We start from the raw sequence: 20222 nt of genomic DNA, 5'->3' as shown, positions 1-20222 counted from the left end.
TAAGTGTTGGAGTTGGTAGCTTCCTGGACTTTCAAATGTAATATTTCTGAAAGGTTTACCACTTCTCCTCTAGGTCAGAAGACATGCCTGCATTTGCATGGGATTTTTCCCTACCTGTATGTGCCATATGATGGTTATGGACAGCAGCCAGAACATTATCTTCGTCATTTGGCATTCAGCATTGATCGAGCACTCAATGTAGCTTTAGGAAATCCATCCTCTTCTGTTCAGCATGTGTTCAAAGTGTCACTAGTATATGGAATGTAAGTATTGTTTCATTATTTATAACATTTGGTGTGATTGTTTGCTATTGTCAAAACTGAAAGAATGATTAGTTGTCAAATCATTGTTGAATAATAAAGAGTTTTGTGAAAAGATTTTGACAATACATTGTAGTGTCTTCACACAAAACCCTTTTCCTTCATCTCCTACCACCAATCTATTTCAATCCCCTTTCCCCCCAGCAGCATATTTGTACTTTGGTGCCAATAAGACATCCAGCATGAAAATTTGATGTCCTTAGGGTGGTTTAGAAGGTTCTGCTATTACCTCCAACCGCACTGTTGACTCAATTCTTCCCACCCTTTTTTCTTGAGTAGAAAATGTTGAGTACATGCATTTGTAGTATCGACTACAGTTTAGCAATCACCTTCAGTTTAGCTTCAGTGAAAAAGCATCCATATGAGCCCTTAATATTTTGGTTCATATGAAAGGCAGGGGCAGAGCAAGATATCCCTTGTTTTGTAAATGGAACATTTGTAGAATTTGTAGGTGAAGGAGGGAAGACACTTGTGAATGAAAGACAAAATTGAAATATACTAAGGAAGATGGCATATGTCTGTTTTGTGTGGAGTATATTTCTGAATTTGAGCCTATAGGAATTCTTAAACGTGCAAAAAATGGAGTTGGACATTGAGTGCTGTGAAAAAGGTGGAAAGAGAAAATGCAAGAACCCAGCAATATTTAATAGATGGAAGTTTGCCACCTATTTCAAAGTAGCGATATGTAAAGTAGCAATTCTTAAGGATGAAGTATGCTTTCAGATACACCTAATGATTCAGCTGCAGTCCATTTCCTCTTGCATCTTGGTCTCTTCCCTCCTAGTGATGCAGTGATAAACTGTTTCCTGACTACCTCTGTTCCATTCTTGCACATGGATTTATTATGAAATGGGAGCAGAGTGATGCAGCATACCTCACAACTGCAAAGCCAAAATTACAGTAGTCCCTTGGTATCTGAAGGGGTTTGGTTCTGCCCCTTCCCTGCAGATACCAATATCCACATACAGGTTGTTCCTTGTTATCCGCTAAGGTTCCATTCTAGAACCCCAGTGGATTAAAAAAAATCTGAATAAAAAATCAGTGGAAAAATAGATATAAAACCCACTTCTAGGTTTCTTGTCCCTCCATTGCTCCTAATGGAATAAGATTGTGCTTCAGCATCTGCAGGGGTTTGATTCTGGGACTCCCTGCTGATACCATAAAATGTGTTAAATAAAAACAGTTTAAAAAAATTAAATTGTGAATACGGTGTATTTGTAACATCTGAGAGTTGTATTTATCATTCTGTGTTTTTCATTAAACCTATGTACTGTGGGGAGCCAAGAATGATTGTAGTTCTTCATAATGTATGTATGCATTAATTTATAACTGTTTACTGGACCTGCAAAAACTTCACACTGGATCAGTTCCATAACTTTAGATCAGCTATGTCAGAATGCCAGATGCAAGGGAGGGCACCAGGATGAGGTCTCTTGTTATCTGGTGTGCTCCCTGGGACATTTGGTGGGCCGCTGTGAGATACAGGAGGCTGGACTAGATGGGCCTGTGGCCTATGGCCTATGGGGCTGTTCTTATGTTCTTATGTTCAGTGTTTCTCAAACTGTGGTTTGATAGTAAATGGGATTTACTGTTGGGTAAGTATGGTAGGGTTGCAGCTTAGGATTGTCAAAAAATTTCCTGTTTGATGTCACTTCCGGTCATGACATTACTTCCAGTGGTACTGACCAATTCTCATTGTAAAAAGTGGGTCCATTGCTAACTGTGTTAGAGCCACTGCTTTAGATCACCTAAGGACACTCAGTGATATTGAATTTTTGTTTTCCAGGCCTTTTTATGGTTACCATGAAAGGGAAAGGCAGTTCATGAAGATCTACCTTTACAGTCCTGTTATGGTAAAAAGGTAATAACATAGTAAAAATCTGATATCTCTGTTTTTGTAATGAACACTTTTTGAATTGATTCAGTGAAGGTAAATTACTGTAATGTGCTATAGTGGGTAATTCAGAAGCTATATCTAGTGCATGGTGCTGCAGGCTGCCTGATGATTACAGTACTTGGGCAACAATATATGCAAACAGCATTGCATTAATTGCACTGCATTAAAGTGCTGGTTCTTACCTTTTACAGTCCTTCATGCCCTCCAAGCAATATATCTTTGAGATGACCTCTCCCAGGAAGTGCCCACTTTCCTTTTGAGCTGATTTACAAGAGCCTTGCTCCATATTCCTACTTTTTGGGAAGTCCTGTTGACATTTGTGAAAAGCAGAGCATTCTCAATGGTTGCCCAAATTCTGTAAAATAACTTCCCTCAAAATTTATATTTTGTTCCTCTCTCTTTTGCCATTTTATATACTTCTGTAAGACTTCTTTTTTTTAGGAAATCCTCCAGCGTTTCAAATGTTTTTACTAACAAAATATAACTGTACATAGCCCATTGGAGCACATAATGTGATAGGAATCATGACAAACTAAATGCTAAAACTCTGTTATTCCCCCCCCATGGTTTTGTGGTGTCTTATGCACATCTGTGCACACCCAGAGACACACGATGCTAGTTATTCAAATAGAAAGACTGAAACCGGAAGTGCCATTTGGAAGCCTTCTGAGTCCCAGGGAGTTCCACTGAGGCCCAGTGAGTTCACTCGATCATGTTTTTTGTAGGTACAAGATTGGCTATTTAGCAATAATTCTAAATATCCTAATGCAGGGGTGTCCAAAGTTTTTGGCAGGAGAGCCACATCGTCTTTCTGACACTGTGTCGGGGGCAGGGGAAAACAATAACTATTTTACATTTAAAATTTGAATAAATTTACATAAGTTTATATAAATGAATATATTCAAGATGGAACTTATATGAATGAATAAAGGTCTTGCAATAGCTCAAGGCCTATAAAAGGCCTTGCACAAAGCAAGACTGACCTTTCCTTTGCTGCCGCTACTGCATCACAGATGTGAAACAACAAGCAGTGGAGGGAACCCTCATTCACAGCTCACATGAGACGTCAAACAATTGCCCTCACACTGAGAGCAGTTGCGTTGGGCCAGTGTGGGCTCCAACAAATCTCCAGAGGGCCAGAGACTCATTGGAGACTGGGGGCTCCTTGAGGGCCGCACTGAGAGGCGTCGAGGACTGCAAGTGGCCCCAGGGCCGGGGTTTGGGCACCCCTGTATGTAATGGGAATAGTCTAATTTTGTGTACAGCTTAACTTTTACAATTACTGATAAACTAAATATAGTATTGGAATATTTAAAAATATGGTAACTTCTAACTTTTTTTTTAACAGAGTGTGTGAACTTCTACAGGGTGGAGCCATAATGAATAAAATTTACCAACCTCATGAAGCTCATATTCCCTACCTCCTCCAGCTCTTTATCGATTACAATTTATATGGAATGAATCTAATAACTTTGGGTGCTGTCAAGTTCAGAAAAGCAAAGAAAAAAGGTAGATCAAAATTCTAATTCATTTTAAAATGTGTTTTACAGTTTTAAATGGGTATCTCCAAAAACAAAGATACAGTGAATGTTTGGCCAGCAGTAGGAATGGTTGAGGCACCTCCAGTTCACTCCCTGCTCTTAGTTGTTCTAAGTGTAAGGGTTAGTTAAGCAGCTCAGTTGATAGCGAGATATGTGATAATCCTGAGGGGTCAGGAGGCAAGGGGTAGAGACATGAGCCAGAGATGCAGCATCAGTTCAGTGCACCATGGAATTCCCTCCCCCCCCCCTCACTTTGCTTCCCTGCATTGGGTACATTGTGCTTACTTTCCCTGTTGGAGTTGTAAGGAAGAGATTGCAGAATACCTGCAATAAAAATTATGAGGAGAAAAGTGTTAACAAAATATCTTGCCATACATGTTGTGACGGACAAGAGGTTGCTTATGCAAAGTGTACACCAAGTGCACTTCGTGGTTCCCATCACCAAAGTTCCCCTTTGAGGTACCAGAAAACTATAGCCCCATTCTGCATGTCTTATAATCTGATCTATCATCTCCCTGGCAGAGGCTTTAGTACTGGGATTGGTGTGATGTAATTGACTGCCAGATGTAGTCTGTATTATGTGCCCCATCAGGGAATGGGTGTGGGTATGGCAGGAAATTCAATTTACTTAAGTTTTCCCCTTCCCCTTTTTCAATCAAAAACCAGAAGTGGGTTTCCATCACATTTTTTAGCAGCTTGGAGGCACAGGGAGGCTCACAATGGTGCCCACTGGCTCCCCACACTCTCCAGAGGGCCATAGTGACCCCTGGTAAATTTAAAAAAAAAAACACTTTTGTCCCTGGTGGTGGCGCCACTGCAAGAGCACTGGCGCAGTCCCCTCACCCACAAGCACTTATGGCAGCCCAAACTCTCTCAGGGAGTTTGGGAACTACTCAGCTAGATGATGTTTTCTCCTTGTGGAGGGAATATAAAACCCACTTTGATTAGCAGTGTTTTGCCTGCAAGCAAGTGCGAGGAGTAACCTGTGGCACTTTTACTTTCAGCGTTTTTTATGTTTTCGCATTGGAAGAAACAAAAAATAACTGTTACTTTAAAGCTGAAATATTTAAAGAGGAAATTTTAAGTTAGCTGAAAACTAATTTAACAGAACTAGAATACTCTTTGTTCTGTTTGTAGGTGATTCATCAGAAGAAATTGGATGTTGTGGAGACCATTTGTCAGGGCATTCATCTACCAGTACCTTTCTTCGATGGGAAGATAGTAAAATACCAAGGTTAATGCACCTCAAGTCTTTAAAGAATAAAAACCATAGTTCAATTTTGAAAACGATAGAATTAAATAAACTGCATGTACTGTATTACATATTTGTGTGTTACTGTTAAGTATGACTGCAAGTTTTGATTAGTTTAACCAGCTAAAGTTAATGAAGGTAGATTTTAAATCAGTGAGCCTGAAATTGAATATTGCAGTTTGAAACAATTTTGGCAGTGGTGTGTTAGGATGATAGGGACTGAAAAAGATAACTTCTTCTAATAAGGCATCTGTGCAAATGTATGCTTAACTATAGTTGGGAAATCTTAAGAGAATCTTATATTTTCTCCTATCTTGGGAATGAACTTGGTTTTCTTATCCAAGTATGGTTAAGGAGTGTGTAATCTTACTCACAGGAATGTCTGGATAGAGAGAGCACACAATCCCTTGATCTCTTAGGCACAGTTAAGAATATGATCCTGACCAGAGAGAAATCATTTATGAGGTCTTCTTATCTGATGATAAAGGAATTGTTTTGCAAAGGAAAAATAATCAGTATTAACCATTTTTATTATCAGTGTCTAATGACCATTCTAACCTATCAAAGTCCTTCTGGCTTCTTGGTTCATGAGAAATACCACATTTTAATAATCTTTCTTTAATTTTAATATAACTGTAGCTCTTTAATACTGGAGGGTGTCGAACCACAGAGTACGTGTGAATTAGAAGTGGATGCAGTGGCTGCTGATATTTTAAATAGGCTGGATATTGAAGGTAAACCAATTTTTCATGTGTAATCATCAGGAAAATTGACCACTTTGCTGTTTTTACAATGCTCAGCTCAATGAATCCTCATTGGCATTTAAGATCTCTAAGAGTAAGCAATATAAATAAGAGGAGATACATAAATGGGAAGCAAACAGAAGTAGTGTGGGCAAGGCGGGCAAGGCAATTGTCTAAAAAGCATAGAATTATAGAAATCATACAAGAAAATATTGGAATATCATTTGAAAGCTATTGTTGATTTGATGTGGTGATGAAAGAATACACATTATTCTTTTTAAAATTCACATGGCATGTGCTTTGTAGGAGGCTTGATTTGTGTACTAGAAAAGTTTATACTTATGAAATCTCCGCCTTCCAGAAATGAGAGAGTACATGTGACTGCTAACTTGACATTACATGCAGGAATGTTGTTAATTCCTATGACCAGTAGGGACTATGTTGGCAAAAGTTCTAACAGATTAAAAATCCTAAAAGTATTAGACTTAGTTAGCTTGACACTTGTTGATACTGCTTTTACCTTTCCAGCTAAGTCTGGTCAAAACCCAGGTTTACGTGCAATATGGGAGGATGAAAAACAGCGTCGTAGAGAGAACAAGGAGTCCTCTCAGATTAGTCCTCCAAGCTCGCAAGGTAAGGAGACACAAATTTTTATTTTTTTTATCTCAATCACTGAACAGCTCCACATGACAGGTCAGTATTTAAGAAAATAAGCCCTGCTGGATCAGGGCAAAGGCCCATCTAGCCTGGCTTCTTGTACTGAAGAGTGACCTGCCAGATACCTTAGGGAGGACTCAAGACAACATGATACCTGCATCTTGTTGCCACTCTGTTGCATTTGGCATTCAGAGATAGGCTACCTCTAAAATCCAGGGTTTGCATGTGGTTGTCATGGCTTGTAACCTGTGATAGATTTTTCCTTTATAAATCTGTCCAATCCCCTTTGAAAGACATCTAGACCAGGTGTCATCACAATATCATGTGGCAAGGAGTTCCACAGACTAATTACAATCTGGATAAAAAAATTTTCTTTTGTCTGTTCTAATAATAATAACAATAATAATAATAATAATAATAAACTTTATTTATATCCCGCCCTTCTCCCCAAAAGGGACCCAGGGCGGCTTACAACATGTTAAAAACAGATTAAAAACATAATTTAACAGCAAATAAAAACGTATTAAAACATATTAACAGATACCATAAAAACAGTAGTCAGATAAAAAGTCAGATAAAAAGAACAGAACGCAGCAAATCATAGAGGAATCAGGCCTGTAAAAATACTAAAAGATATAAAAAAGATGTTAAAAAGGCCATGAACTCAGAAGGTTTGTTTAAACAAAAAGGTCTTCAGGCCTCGCCGAAAAGTCTCAAGAGAGGGAGCCATTCTCAAGTCAAGGGGAAGGGAGTTTCATAACGTTGGTGCCACTACTGAGAAGGCCCTATTTCTTGCTGCCGCCCCACGTACCTCCTTAGGCGGCGGCACTTGTAAAAAGGCCTTCTCTGATGACCTGAGGCGGATTGTACAGAAGTAGGCGATCTCTAAGATGCCCTGGCCCAGAGCAGTATAGGGCAATATTGTATATATGCAACAGGGATAAAATGTGTACATCTGTGGGCTGGGCAGAAATGCTGGGAAGTAGGCAATCTCTAAGATACCCTGGCCCAGAGCAGTATAGGGCTTTAAAGGTCAAAACCAGCACCTTGAATTGGGCCCGAAAACGAATGGGCAGCCAATGCAGCCACCGGAGAAGCGAGCTGACAGAGTCAAACCGCCTAACTCCAGTGACCACACGGGCCGACACATTCTGCACTAATTGTAGTTTCCGAACCGTCTTCAGGGGCAGCCCCACATAAAGCGCGTTACAATAATCTAACCTCAATGTCACCATGGCATGGATCACCATGGCCAGGTCTGCACGATCCAAGTATGGCCGCAGCTGGCGCACCAGCCGAAGCTGAGCGAAGGTCCCCCTAGTCACAACCGCCACCTGGGAATCCAGGAGCAGTTGCGAATCCAGGTAGACTCCCAAGCTACAGACCTGCTCCTTCAGAGGGAGTGCAACCCCATTCAGAGCAAGCCGATAGTCCAGTACCTGCAACGAGGATTTCCGAACCAGGAGACCCTCTGTCTTATCCGGATTTAATGTCAGCTTATTAGCCCCCATCCAGATACTCACTGCTTCCAGACAGCGCTGCAGGCCCTCAACCGCCACCCTGGAGTCTGGAGGAAAGGAGAGATAGAGTTGGGTGTCATCAGCATATTGATGACACCCCACTCCAAACCCCCGGATGACCTCTCCCAGCGGTTTCATGTAGATATTAAATAGCATGGGGGACATAATTGAACCCTGTGGCACCCTGCACCTCAAAGGCCAGGGTGTCGAGCAGGCATCCCCCAGCACCACCATCTGGGACCGACCCTCCAAGTAGGAGCGGAACCACCGCAAAACAGTGCCTCCAACTCCCAACTCGGCCAATTGGCCCAGAAGGATACCGTGGTTGATGGTATCGAAAGCTGCTGAGAGGTCCAGCAGGACCAACAGGGACGCACTCCCCCTGTCCAGTCCCCGGCGTAGGTCATCCACCAAGGCGACCAAGGCAGTTTCCGTCTCAAACCAGATTGAAAAGGATCCAGATAATCCGCTTCATCCAAGACCCTCTGGAGTTGGGCCGCCACCACCCGCTCAATTACCTTGCCCAGAAACGGGATGTTGGAGACTGGCTGATAGTTATCCAACACAGTGGAATCCAGGGAGGGCTTCTTCAGGAGGGGGTGAACCACCACCCGTTTCAAAGCGAGTAGCAACATCCCCTCCATCAAGGAAGAGTTGACCACCCTCCCTGTCCACTCAGCCAGTCCACCCCGGGCAGCTCCTATCAGCCAAGCTGGGCAAGGGTCAAACAGACAGGCAGATGGCCTCACACTCCAAAGGAGTCTGTCCACATCCTCAGGCTGTACAAGCTGAAAAGAATCCCATAACACTGGACAAGCAGTTGCCAAGGGGACATTGTCAGACATTGTCAAACTGTTTGACATTGTCAAAATGTTCTAACCCTCCCTACACTTAATTTTAGTGGATGCTTCCTAGTTCTGGTGTTGTGTGAGAGGGAAAAAAGCTTCTCTCTATCCACCCCCTGATTAATTTTGTATGCCTCAGTCATATTACCCCCAGGCCCTTTTTTTCTAGACCAAAAAGCCTCAAACTCTGTAGCCTTTCCTCATAAGCAAGGTGCCTCAGCCCAGCATCATTTTGGTTGCTCTCTTCTGCACCTTTTCTAGTTCTGCTACGTACTTTTTGAGATATGATGACCAGAACTATATACGATACTCCAGACGCAGTCTTGTTGATTTGTACAATGGCATTATAATATTAGCTGTTTTATTCTCAATCCCCTTTTTAATGATCTCATGCATAGAATTGGCCTTCTTCACCGCCACCTCTCACTGGGTCATCACTTTCATCAAGCTATCCACTAGCACCCCAAGATCTCTCTCCAGATCCTACTTCTCTTGTGTTTTATCATGAAAGAGCTAACTTCTTCATGATACCTAAAGCCTATTAATAATAGGTGTGATCCAACTAAAATTAAACTCCATTATCTACATTGTGAAAAAATTAAATATGTGATTAATACTCCTTAATCCAAGGGAACTTTACTAAAAAACCTTTATTGGATTGTGCCCAATACCTGAAGGGTAATAGCTGCTGCCATGCCTGTTTTCTGTTTCCTTTTGTATTATTCATAATTTTATCTTGTTAATTTGCACCTTCAAGTGAATTGTGTTGATGGATTATACTTTTATAATATGAAAATGAGGCTATACATTGGCTATATAGCTGTGTTGTAGAGGAAAACTTTAATAATCTGTTTACAAATTCTCTTGACCATCCTTCTGGTGTTAATATAGTTAACAAAACTTTCTCCCCCATAACTAAAGATCGTGGATTTGTGACTGTCACGGAGAGTGAAAAAATGTTTCAAAAGAGACTTAAAGAAATTCTCAAGCAAAGAGATCTCTCTGTGTAAGTATTCATTTAATTAACTCTTAGTCTTGTAAGTTATTTGATATTCAGTCATTTTGAAAGGTGAGGATTGAAAGACACTGAAAGGTGTTTTTTCCCCATTAATTAGGACATTATCTGGATCGGTAGACTACAATAATGGATCACAAGAATTATCTGCCGAGTTGACATTACATTCTGAAGAATCAACTCCTAAAATTGTACCATGTTCACCAGCCAGTATGGTGGAAGTCCACAGAGATGAAGAGCTGAATAAAGGTTAGTAATAATATTGCACCCCAATCCTAGCTAACTTTCTGGGGCCAATGCATCCATACTAATGTGGTGCATGCTGCATCCTGCAATGGGAGCAGTCATGGAGGCTTCCTCAAGGTAAGGAAAAATGCAACTTGTCCCTCAAAACAGCCACAGTGCCAAAGGATTGGAGGATAGCAAATGTCACGCCAATCTTTAAAAAGGGAAAGAGGGGGGACCCGGGAAACTACAGGCCAGTCAGCCTAACATCTATACCGGGTAAGATGGTGGAATGCCTCATCAAAGATAGACTCTCAAAACACGTACAAGAATCTCAAAACAAGCCTTGCTGAGGGAGAATCAGCATGTCTTCTGTAAGGGTAAGTCTTGCCTCACAAATCTTTTAGAATACTTTGAAAAGGTCAACAGGCATGTGGATGCGGGAGAACCCGTGGACATTATATATCTGGACTTTCAGAAGGCATTCGACACGGTCCCTCACCAAAGGCTACTGAAAAAACTCCACAGTCAGGGAATTAGAGGGCAGGTCCTCTCCTAGACTGAGACCTGGTTGAAGACCAGGAAACAGATAGGGGGTGTCAATGGGCAATTTTCACAATGGAGGGAGGTGAAAAGCGTTGTGCCCCAAGGAGCTGTCCTGGGACCGGTGCTCTTCAACCTCTTCATAAATGACCTGGAGACAGGGTTGATAAGTGAGGTGGCTAAGTTTGCAGACGTCACCAAACTTTTCCGAGTGGTGAAGACCAGAAATGATTTTGAGGAGCTCCAGAAGGATCTCTCCAAACTGGCAGAATGGGCAGCAAAATGGCAGATGCGTTTCAATGTAAGTAAGTGTAAAGTCATGCGCATTGGGGCAAAAAATCAAAACTTCACATATAGGCTAATGGGTTCTGAGCTATCTGTGACAGATCAGAAAAGAGATCTTGGGGTGGTGGTGGACAGGTTGATGAAAGTGTCGACCCAATGTGCGGCGGCAGTAAAGTAGGCCAATTCTATGCTTGGGATCATTAGAAAAGGTATTGAGAACAAAACGGCTAATATTATAATGCCGTTGTACAAATCAATGGTAAGGCCACACCTGGAGTATTGTGTTCAGTTCTGGTTGCCGCATCTCAAAAAAAGACATAGTGGAAATGGAAAAGGTGCAAAAGAGGGCAACTAAGATGATTGCTGGGCTGGAGCACCTTCCTTATGAGGAAAGGCTACGGCGTTTGGGCCTCTTCAGCCTAGAAAAGAGTCGCCTGAGGGGGGACATGTCTGAGACCTACAAAATTATGCATGGGAAGGATAAAGTGGATAGAGAGATATAACTCTCGCACAACATCAGAACCAGGGGACATCCACTAAAATTGAGTGTTGGGAGAGTTAGGACAGACAAAAGAAAATATTTCTTTACTCAGCGTGTGGTCTGTGGAACTCCTTGCTACAGGATGTGTTGACGGCATCTGGCCTGGATGCCTTTAAAAGGGGATTGGACAAGTTTCTGGAGGAAAAATCCATTACGGGTTATATACCACCTCCTGATTTTAGAAATGGTCTATGTCAGATGCAAGGGAGGGCACCAGGATGCAGGTCTCTTGTTATCAGGTGTGCTCCCTGGGGCATTTGGTGGGCCGCTGTGAGATACAGGAAGCTGGACTAGATGGGCCTATGGCCTGATCCAGTGGAGCTGTTCTTATGTTCCTATGTTGGGGCTTTATTGCAACTGCATCAGTGCTGGAAAGTTGGTTTGGATTGGGCTGCTAGTATTGTTTAGACCAGTGGTCTTCAAGCTTTTTTGTGCCGTCATCCAAATAAATAAGTAAATGCAGTATGAGACGGGACACACTACCAGTCCTACTCCCCAATGGGACCTGATCTGTCCACCCACACCCCCATCTGCTCAGCTTCCCCCTACCTCTTGTGTCTTTACAACAACCCTGTGAGGTACAGCCTATCCTTAGGAGCTGTGAAGCAAGTCAGGGAGAAGAGGCTGTGTAGGATTACCATATGTCAAGAAATCAGTTTTGATAGGGTAGTCCCATTATTGGATTGGATCCAAGCTGTCTCTTGCACAGGCTTTGAAGGTTGCCAGTTGCCACAAGCCTCCAAATGAGGCTTTGTGACCCCATTGGGGTCATGACCCACTGAAGAACACTGGTTAAGACCAAATCCAACTGTGTAAATACCTCCTCAGTAGAACTACTTTTGTGAATCAGCTTAGCAAAGTATTAGCAAAGTATTGTTCTGATGTTTGTTTCCAACTGAGGAAAAGGGGTTGAGGAGAGAAATAGAGCTCATGAGAAGTTATCTTTAGGTGCTTGTCTTCAATCCCTTCCATTTTGTCATGAGTCATAACCTGACCAAAAACAAGCAAAGCTCACAAACAAGAGATTTATTTTTCTCTCTCAGTCTCTCCCTTGTGTTCTGCCCCACCCCTTTCATATTCCATTGCTTTTTCTGAGCCATAATAAGTGGGGGAGATAGCTGTTCTGTATATCTCTGGTTCCATCTGTTTTTACTTTTCTGAGAAAGGAGGAGGAACAAAAGAGCATGTAAGCATTCTTATTTATGCAGCTGACTCCCACTTCTGAACAGTAAACCTGGTGAGGAAGGATTGATGACAATGAATGGCATCTCTCAAGCAGGTAGAGGACACCCCACAGGACTATGTTGAGCTGATGGGCTATTAGTGACTGAACTCTCCTATAATTTTATAAAATAAATACAGGCGGAGCCTATTTATCTGCGTTAGTTCCGTTCCGTGACTTGGCGCGATTAACGAGTTGTGCTAAATGCCATAGAGTTACACAAATTTGCTGCGACCTGACACTTCTGGATGGAAGGAAACTAAGGCAGTTGTTCTCAATCCCCTCCCCTCCCCACTCAGCCCTTCTGTTGCCAGCTGTCCTGCTTCTTTCACAGTTGGAATGGTGAGCTTGCTTGGGAAGCCTTGTCCTCTGTGCCCCAGGCAGCCTCCCAACAGCACTGCAGGTTCTCCTCCTCCTCTTCGATGCTGCTGCTCCTGCAGCCCTCCCTGGCCACCATCATGGAAGCTCCTCTGCCCCAGAGCATTCTGGGACTTGTAGTCTGGCTCTCTGCTCACCCTCACCTGTCTCTCCAAGGCTTCCCAAGGCTTGCTGGGGGGTGGGGGAAATTCGGCAAACACTCCCTGGGTTTTTTAAAGCAATCCCCTCTCCTCCCCCTCCTGCCTCCCTCTGCTGAGCCCTCCCTGTTGCCAGCTTCCCAGCTTCTTTCACAGTTGGAATGCTGAGCTTTTAAGAGTCCAGCCCTGTGCGTTTCTACTCAGAAGTAGGTCCCATTCCAGTCATTGGGGCTTACTCCCAGGAAAGTGTGGAGAGGATTGTAGGCTAAATCTCATGCTTTGCTTGGTGGGAAGGCTTGCTTGTGTCATGATTGCCTGCACCATGGGGGGGGGGGGAATTTGGCAAACATCCCCTGGGTTTTTTAAAGTAATCTCTGTTGCTACCACACCTGCCCCTGTGTGTGTGTGAGTGAGAGAGAGAGAGCTCCACCTCGCTGCACTTGTTCTGGTTACACAGGGTTTTCTGCCCCCCTCTTCAGCCTCTTTGCTGGCTCAGGGGCTCCAGGAATGTTACTGTTCCTTTGAAAGGGGAACCTCTTCCATGGCTCTAGGGCTATTCCCTGCCTGGGTGAGGCAGAGCCTTTTTGCAGTGTTTTGGGCTGCCTGGAAAGGGAGTGAGAGGCCAGCACAGGGCAAAGGAGGCAAAGGTGTGTGTGACTTTCAGTACCGCCACCCCATTTGAGTTGAGACAAATCCTCAGCTAAAAAATCCATGGATCAGTAGGCTGCACCTGTACTTGTTTTCTTCTCAAACAATGATAAAAGAAAAGTTTTAGTGTTCCTAATTCCTGTGTTTTGTGAACAGTCAGTACAGCTCCACTAGCATAAAATGTCTTTGTTTGTTTTACTTGTTGTTTGTGAGCATCCTTTTTAACTAGAAATGCAAGAATTGAATTTGGGAGCTTCTGCATTCAAATTGTGTCCTCTACCACTGTGTATGGCTCCCAAACACAAAATGTCTTCAGCTACATGTTTTGAAAATCTTGTTCAAGGAATTTGAATAGGTCTTTGATCCAATTAATATATAACTTTAAGCTGTTGTTTAGTGTTGTGTGAACAGGTCTTAAGAGAGCTGTGCACTCTTCCTCTCTCACACACACAAGAAAAGGAAGGTGAAAGTGCCCTCTTACTTTTAAGAAATTCTTCACAGCTTTCTGTTATATAAACTTGAGGAAATGTGGTTTGTTTAATTAGAATAAGCCAGGATATCAAACCACATTTTGATTTTGATACCTTGGGTAGCAAATGTTCTAACTATGGTTAACAAGACCACACAGTTCCTTAAATTTATGTGTAATGGAGAACTGTGGTTTGCTTTAAAAATGAAAGCAATAATTTTCACTCTACTCTTCTTGTGTACAAGTTGCGGTTATGGAACAAGCGAATGGCTTGATCTTATAATGCTAAACCATGAGTTATTTCAACATCTGAATTGGGCCCATATATTTAATACTCAAGAACAATTTTAAGAAGAAATCATATTGACAGTTGATTTGCTAAACTCTTAATCTCATTTGTAGAGGAGTCCAACAGAAAGTACAAAGAGGAGGATGCACTTATTAATGAAGAAGCTATTTTGAATATCATAGAAAATAGTCAGCATTTTCAGCGCTTGTCTCAGAGATTGAATAAGACCCCAGCATTCAGTAAGTATAATCCAGAAACATATTAACCTTTTCAGTAGACAAGAGTTATTTTTCATGCTAGAAGTTGCATCACAAACGTTTGCAAATGATTATTATCAAGAATATTTTTACAGCTGGGGCCTCCATATCCGTGGATTGTGTGTCTGCTGATCTGACTTGAGCCAGACTTGACCCCACCTGAGCCTCAGAATGACTGCTTTGGCTGAAAAAACACTATTTCCAGTTTCCCGAGGAATACTAGAAATGACATTTTTATGCCATATAAGGCATTATGAGACCAAGGAAAGCCCTCCAGAGGGTGGGTCTCCTTTGGAGGGCTTAAGGGGCCAAAGAGCATGGATTTGATTATCCACTATTTTCTGTATCTTTGGGAGGTCCAAGAACGGATCCCTGTGAATACCAAGGCTCCATCTGCATACTGCTTTTCAACAAGAATAGTTCATAATGTGATTTACAAAGTAAAATAAGTCAGTAAATGGTTCCCTAGACCCAAAGGATTTACAGTCTTTAAAAAATCAAAAAACTCAGAAGAGACACCTGCAATAGCCATTGGAAAAGATGCCATGCTGGGGTGCAGACAGACAGTTGCTCTCTCACTGCTGAATGCTCCTGCTGAGGACACCTATTTAAAAGGTGCTTCTTTGCCCAGTAATCAGGGGTGTGCAGTAGTGTGCAAATAGTGCTATACTGTTGGTGTTCTCTAAGAATAGCGACCTTTGGATCAAGTAAACTGGGGATTCGTTTTCTGGTGTAATCATGAGACTAAAATATACATAGGTTATGTCAAAATATTTCTAATATATTTGCAGAGTGAGAAGTAATCATAAATTAGATTTTCAGAAGGCTGATTAGTAATTAAGTTTTGCATTTTTGTTCATCTCGTACTTGCATTTTTCAAAACACTTTATTCAGTCTTCATATGTAAAATGTATGAGCCATTTAAGAAAAAGGACAGAGGTTTAACAATGTGTCTGAGATAACAAAGAAAGTAATTGGCCTTTTTAATGAAACATGTTAAATTTTGATAACCTTTAAAAAGAAACAGGATGTATATCTGGGCAGGAGGTCTGGTCTAGAGGGTAGAGCCTCCATTGCCTGAAGATTAACATCCACAAGGTCGCCAGTTCGAGGCCACCGGCACCGTGCGACCTTGAAGCAGCTGGCAAGCTGCAGCTGAGCTGTTCCATCTGCTCGGAGCGTGGGAGGATGGAGGCCAGAATGTTAAACCAGATCGGAGTGTAACGCCTTGAATGTAGTGGTTCTTGAAAGAAAGAACCTTCTTTCAATTTGTAAAAATCCCTGCGTGGATTTAATAAGCCTGCCTATGTAAACCGCCTTGAATAAAGTCTTGAATAAAGACCAAGAAAGGCGGTATATAAATACTGTATATTATTATATTATATTATCTTTGAATTTCTGATTTTGCTGCAGTTGATAGTAGTGCCGACCAAGCCATGATACATCTCTTGGCTGGTTTGGAGGATGATGAATTTGAAATTGGACGGCAAAATACATTATCACAACATTTTTCTCCTGGAACCTGTAAAAATCCACAGAACAGTGATGATGAAGAAAATGAACCCCAAATTGAAAAGGAAGACATTGAGCTCAGTTTGCTAATGTCCCAACGGTGGGACAGTAACATTAATGATGCCAATGCAAAGAGAAGGTATGTTCTGTGTTTTGGGAATTGTAGAGCTGAAGGAAACTAATAGCATAATCCTATTCTAGAATAAAGCAGGCGCAGTGACTGCTGCGCCAGCCTAGGGTGTCACAAAAGTGTCATCAAGCGCTCTATTCCCAGGGAGTATGTGGCACTGGCAGGAAGTCATGCACTGGTACTAGATCCAGACAGCATGCCCAATGGAGCAGGTAAGCACCCATTGGGTAGCGCAGGAACAGATATAGAGCAGGGAGGGGGTGTTATGGGATGGAGCATGGCTGAGATGGGGGCCATTTGGGCCCAGGAAGGGGATTAGATCAGCAGTGCTGGCACACACTAAATCCTGTTCCCCTTCCTGGGCATGAAAGCCTGACATGAAGCTTCTTGAACTTGCACTGGCTACTTGGCATGCGCAGATCCAAGTAGCCCCATTAAACAGGCTTGGGCTTTACACAGGGTAAGGGAACAAAGGTCCCCTTACTTTGAGGAGATCTCCAGCCTGCTGCTTGCCAGCTCTGGATATAGCATGGACCACACAGCCCAACTACATCTGCACTGGTTAGAACTGGGCTATAATTTTTATTTATTTAAAGAGTTTATACCTCACCTTTCCAATGCCGAACCAAATGCCCAAGGTGGCTTACAAAGAGCCATAGTAACTGTATACAAAGAGTGAGTAAAACCATTAATAAAAAACAATAAAACCATTGGGGGGGAGAACAGTTTGGTCCAGAGACAGGCAGCAGAACCAAAACACTACTGAAGAGGGGCAGATGGCAGACATCAATCCATTACCAAGATGCCAGACAAAACAGAAATGTTTTGAGCTCTTAATCCATGAGGGAAGGGGTAGTTCTTAATTCCTCCAGCAGGGAGTTCCATAATTGTGGCACCACTACAGAGAAGGCTCACTCTCGTGCCACCATCCCTCTAACGTGGGACAAAGTTGAACAAGTAATTGACCTAAGCTGAGCCACCCACACTAAATTTTTTAGGTTCCAGACTAGTATGTTATGAGGAGACTTGTCTGTAGAACAAGATCTGTGATGCGAAACCAAATTAGACAAAGTACAGGGACTTCCTCCTTGAAGCAAGGGATGCAGTGCCAGCTTCTGTCTTTTGTAGCTGTAGGGGGTCGAAGATGTTGCTCTGTGTACTTGTACAGAACCATGAAGGTAAATAGCCAAGCTAATGGATTTTAGAAACATAATTCAGATTTTCTTACTTTAAAAGCAGAGAAGAATGCTAACACAAATAGTTTGCTATAATTTTGCATGGTGAAAGGCATCTTTCTATTAGTTATGTCCACAAACCATGGTTTGAAGTGAGTTTCCAAACTATGGGGAGAGGGGATAAATCCAGTTTAAGTTTGACTACACTCAAGAGAAGGTTGAGGAAAGGGGAGGAGTATGTGAGCCTGTAGCACATTCCCATTCTTCAAACTATATTTTGGATAATGAGGGGAAAATGATATCTGAAATGAGCCTGTGGCATGAATATCCAAATGATTCAGTTGCATAATTTGGTTTTCTTGGAGCCCAATCCTATCCTCAACCAGCCTGCGGGATGCAGGGACACTGATACAGCATCCACTGCATCTTGTGGGTCAGCTGCAAACTGGCCAATGGGGAGAGGCAAATTAACAAGTTTTTTACTTACCTTCTCTACTCTCTGACTCCCGTTGCACCTACTCAGATCTATGCCAGCTGTTTTGTTGGCATAATTCTGTTAGGCTATTAGCCCCATGACAGGGACTGCAGATATTACTGATGCCACTGTCAACAAGATCCACCCCATCTCAGCCCTATTTCTGCCCCTCCTACCAATTTCCCTTTGTTGCTAGCCAGTCTCTGTCCTGCTGCTGGTGGTGAGTGGTGCAGTGGCTGCTCTGCTGTTGGCAGTGCTCCACACACCATTGGACCAGCTCATGGATTGAGGCCTATATGATATGAAGGCAGGTTGTAAGATTCTCCAACTTGTTATAGGGATAGTACTGGGCTGTTTCATACTGAGTTTTCCTATTCTAGATTTTTGTTGTCCTTGCAACAACTTCTTGTGTTTAATTTCAAATTTCATAATTTACGTAATTAGCAATCTGAAATGTTAGTGTAGGTAGTCAAATGTATCAATTGATACAGGGTCACAGAAGTATTTGCTTATTCTATAGAAAGTTAATGTAATCTCTAGTAGAGAGCATTAGCATTGGGTTGGAAATAGGAAGATTTGCCTATGTCGTGAACTCACTGCATGGCCTTGCATTCATTACTAGTTCTTCCCTTCAAGTTGCTTTCAAAAGCCCCAGGAGGGGCAGTGCAACCAAAGTAGATGAGAATTCTAAGAGCAATGTAATGATGTAAAATGTGGGAAAGAGGAAGTAAAATTTGCAGTAGGATTGAAAATGAAAGAGATTTATAAGATAATTATTTTTGTGCTCTGTATAAAATGTCACATGGATGATAAGGCTCTTATGTTTGCACATTTGCTTATCTGAATCAACAGTAATCCATGCACACTCAAAGTTTGCAAATTCTTTTAATCCACAGTGTAAAATAAGCTGGGTATTCTAACTGCCTTCCACAAATGGAATGCACATTTTTTGTAAGTATTTTTTAAAATGTTTTGTTTCTCTAAGTAAGATGCCATGGTATGAGCACCATAAATATTGAACTGGTAAGTTGATAGCCATAAGTTTTTAGATTTTAAAATAAATTATATTTTTAGGTCAGTGGACAGAAGTAGGAATCAAAGCTCGACTGAAGATGATGGCTCTTCAGAGGATGAAATGGATTGGAGTGGAAACAGTTTGCTTCTAGCAAGCCTGTCTATACCTCAGTTAGATGGAACTGCAGATGAAAACAGTGGTAAGTAAAACTCAAAATATAGATAAACATTCTGTAAGGAGACAGAATGAATATTTTGATACAAAAAGGGAGAAAGAACAACTAGTGTTCTGTGGAACCAGTGGCGTTCTGAAGCTGTTTTAAGTAGCTAGCTCTAGTTATAACTCTGCATAAGTTATCAGAGTTCTTAACGCAAATTAAAACCATATTATTTAAAACTATATTATTTCATGTGTTGAAAGGATCCATTTCTCAGATTATAGGATATTCTATAGCCTTCACCAACTTTACGGAGATAGGCTAATGAGGTTAAATCAAATTGCCTGCATGTGTTATACAGACAGCTGTGAAGATTTTAATTCTTTTTCAAGTTTACTGAAGATATGGGCTATTCATTATCTGGCATTTTGAGATTTTTTAAGCAATTCTGTGGAGAAAAGCTTAAAAATGGAGTTTAGTGGTCATAAAACATGGATTCCTTTGATTTTATCCAAAGGTCTCCTTCCATCTGCAAAAGGAATCCTTTCCAATATGCAGGTAAATCTTAGGATTCGATTTCTTATACCAGTGGTTCTCAAACTCTCTGGGAGAGTTTGAGCCACAGTAAGACCTTGGGGTGGGGGGAAGGCAGTGATGCGATCCCGAGGATCGCATTGCTAAGGGGGCTGCAGGGACTGACATTTACTTGCCAGTCCCTGCTGCAGTCTCCTGGGGGTGCGGGGAGCCCTGCACAATGCTCCATAGGGCTCCCCGAAGCTTAGCAAGTGAAAGCGGAGTGATTGTGTTCTGCTTCCGCAAAACTGGAAGTGGAGCGTGATCACTCCGCTTTCACTTCCTGAAGGCTGGGGAGCTCTGCGGATGGTTGCACAGGGTTTCCCACCCCACCCCCCGGGAAGTTGCTGCAGGGATTGGTAAGTAAATGCCAGTCCCTGTGCCCCCTTTAGCAACATGAT

The 20222-nt window shown here is 42.1% G+C and overlaps 1 protein-coding gene across 2 annotated transcripts in view; it reads left to right on the top strand.

The window, feature by feature from the left end:
* Positions 1-20222, top strand: part of REV3L (REV3 like, DNA directed polymerase zeta catalytic subunit) — an 85307-nt gene that overhangs the window by 19779 nt on the left and 45306 nt on the right. Inside the window, exons 2-12 of one of the 2 annotated variants that reach the window (XM_066613441.1) lie at positions 74-263; positions 2107-2181; positions 3566-3726; positions 4896-4992; positions 5650-5744; positions 6282-6386; positions 9697-9781; positions 9891-10039; positions 14641-14766; positions 16198-16435; positions 19151-19290. In XM_066613441.1, coding sequence (XP_066469538.1) covers positions 74-263; positions 2107-2181; positions 3566-3726; positions 4896-4992; positions 5650-5744; positions 6282-6386; positions 9697-9781; positions 9891-10039; positions 14641-14766; positions 16198-16435; positions 19151-19290 — 1461 coding nt within the window. Of the gene's footprint in view, positions 1-73; positions 264-2106; positions 2182-3565; positions 3727-4895; positions 4993-5649; positions 5745-6281; positions 6387-9696; positions 9782-9890; positions 10040-14640; positions 14767-16197; positions 16436-19150; positions 19291-20222 lie in introns of those variants that run through there. The other variant, XM_066613433.1, reaches the window with a different exon arrangement.

Source organism: Tiliqua scincoides, chromosome 1 (genome assembly GCF_035046505.1).
Source record: "Tiliqua scincoides isolate rTilSci1 chromosome 1, rTilSci1.hap2, whole genome shotgun sequence".
In the NCBI taxonomy this organism is placed as follows: Eukaryota; Metazoa; Chordata; class Lepidosauria; order Squamata; family Scincidae; genus Tiliqua; species Tiliqua scincoides.
The sequence above is the reverse complement of the archived record's forward strand: the minus strand, read 5'-3'. Positions and strand labels throughout refer to the sequence as shown.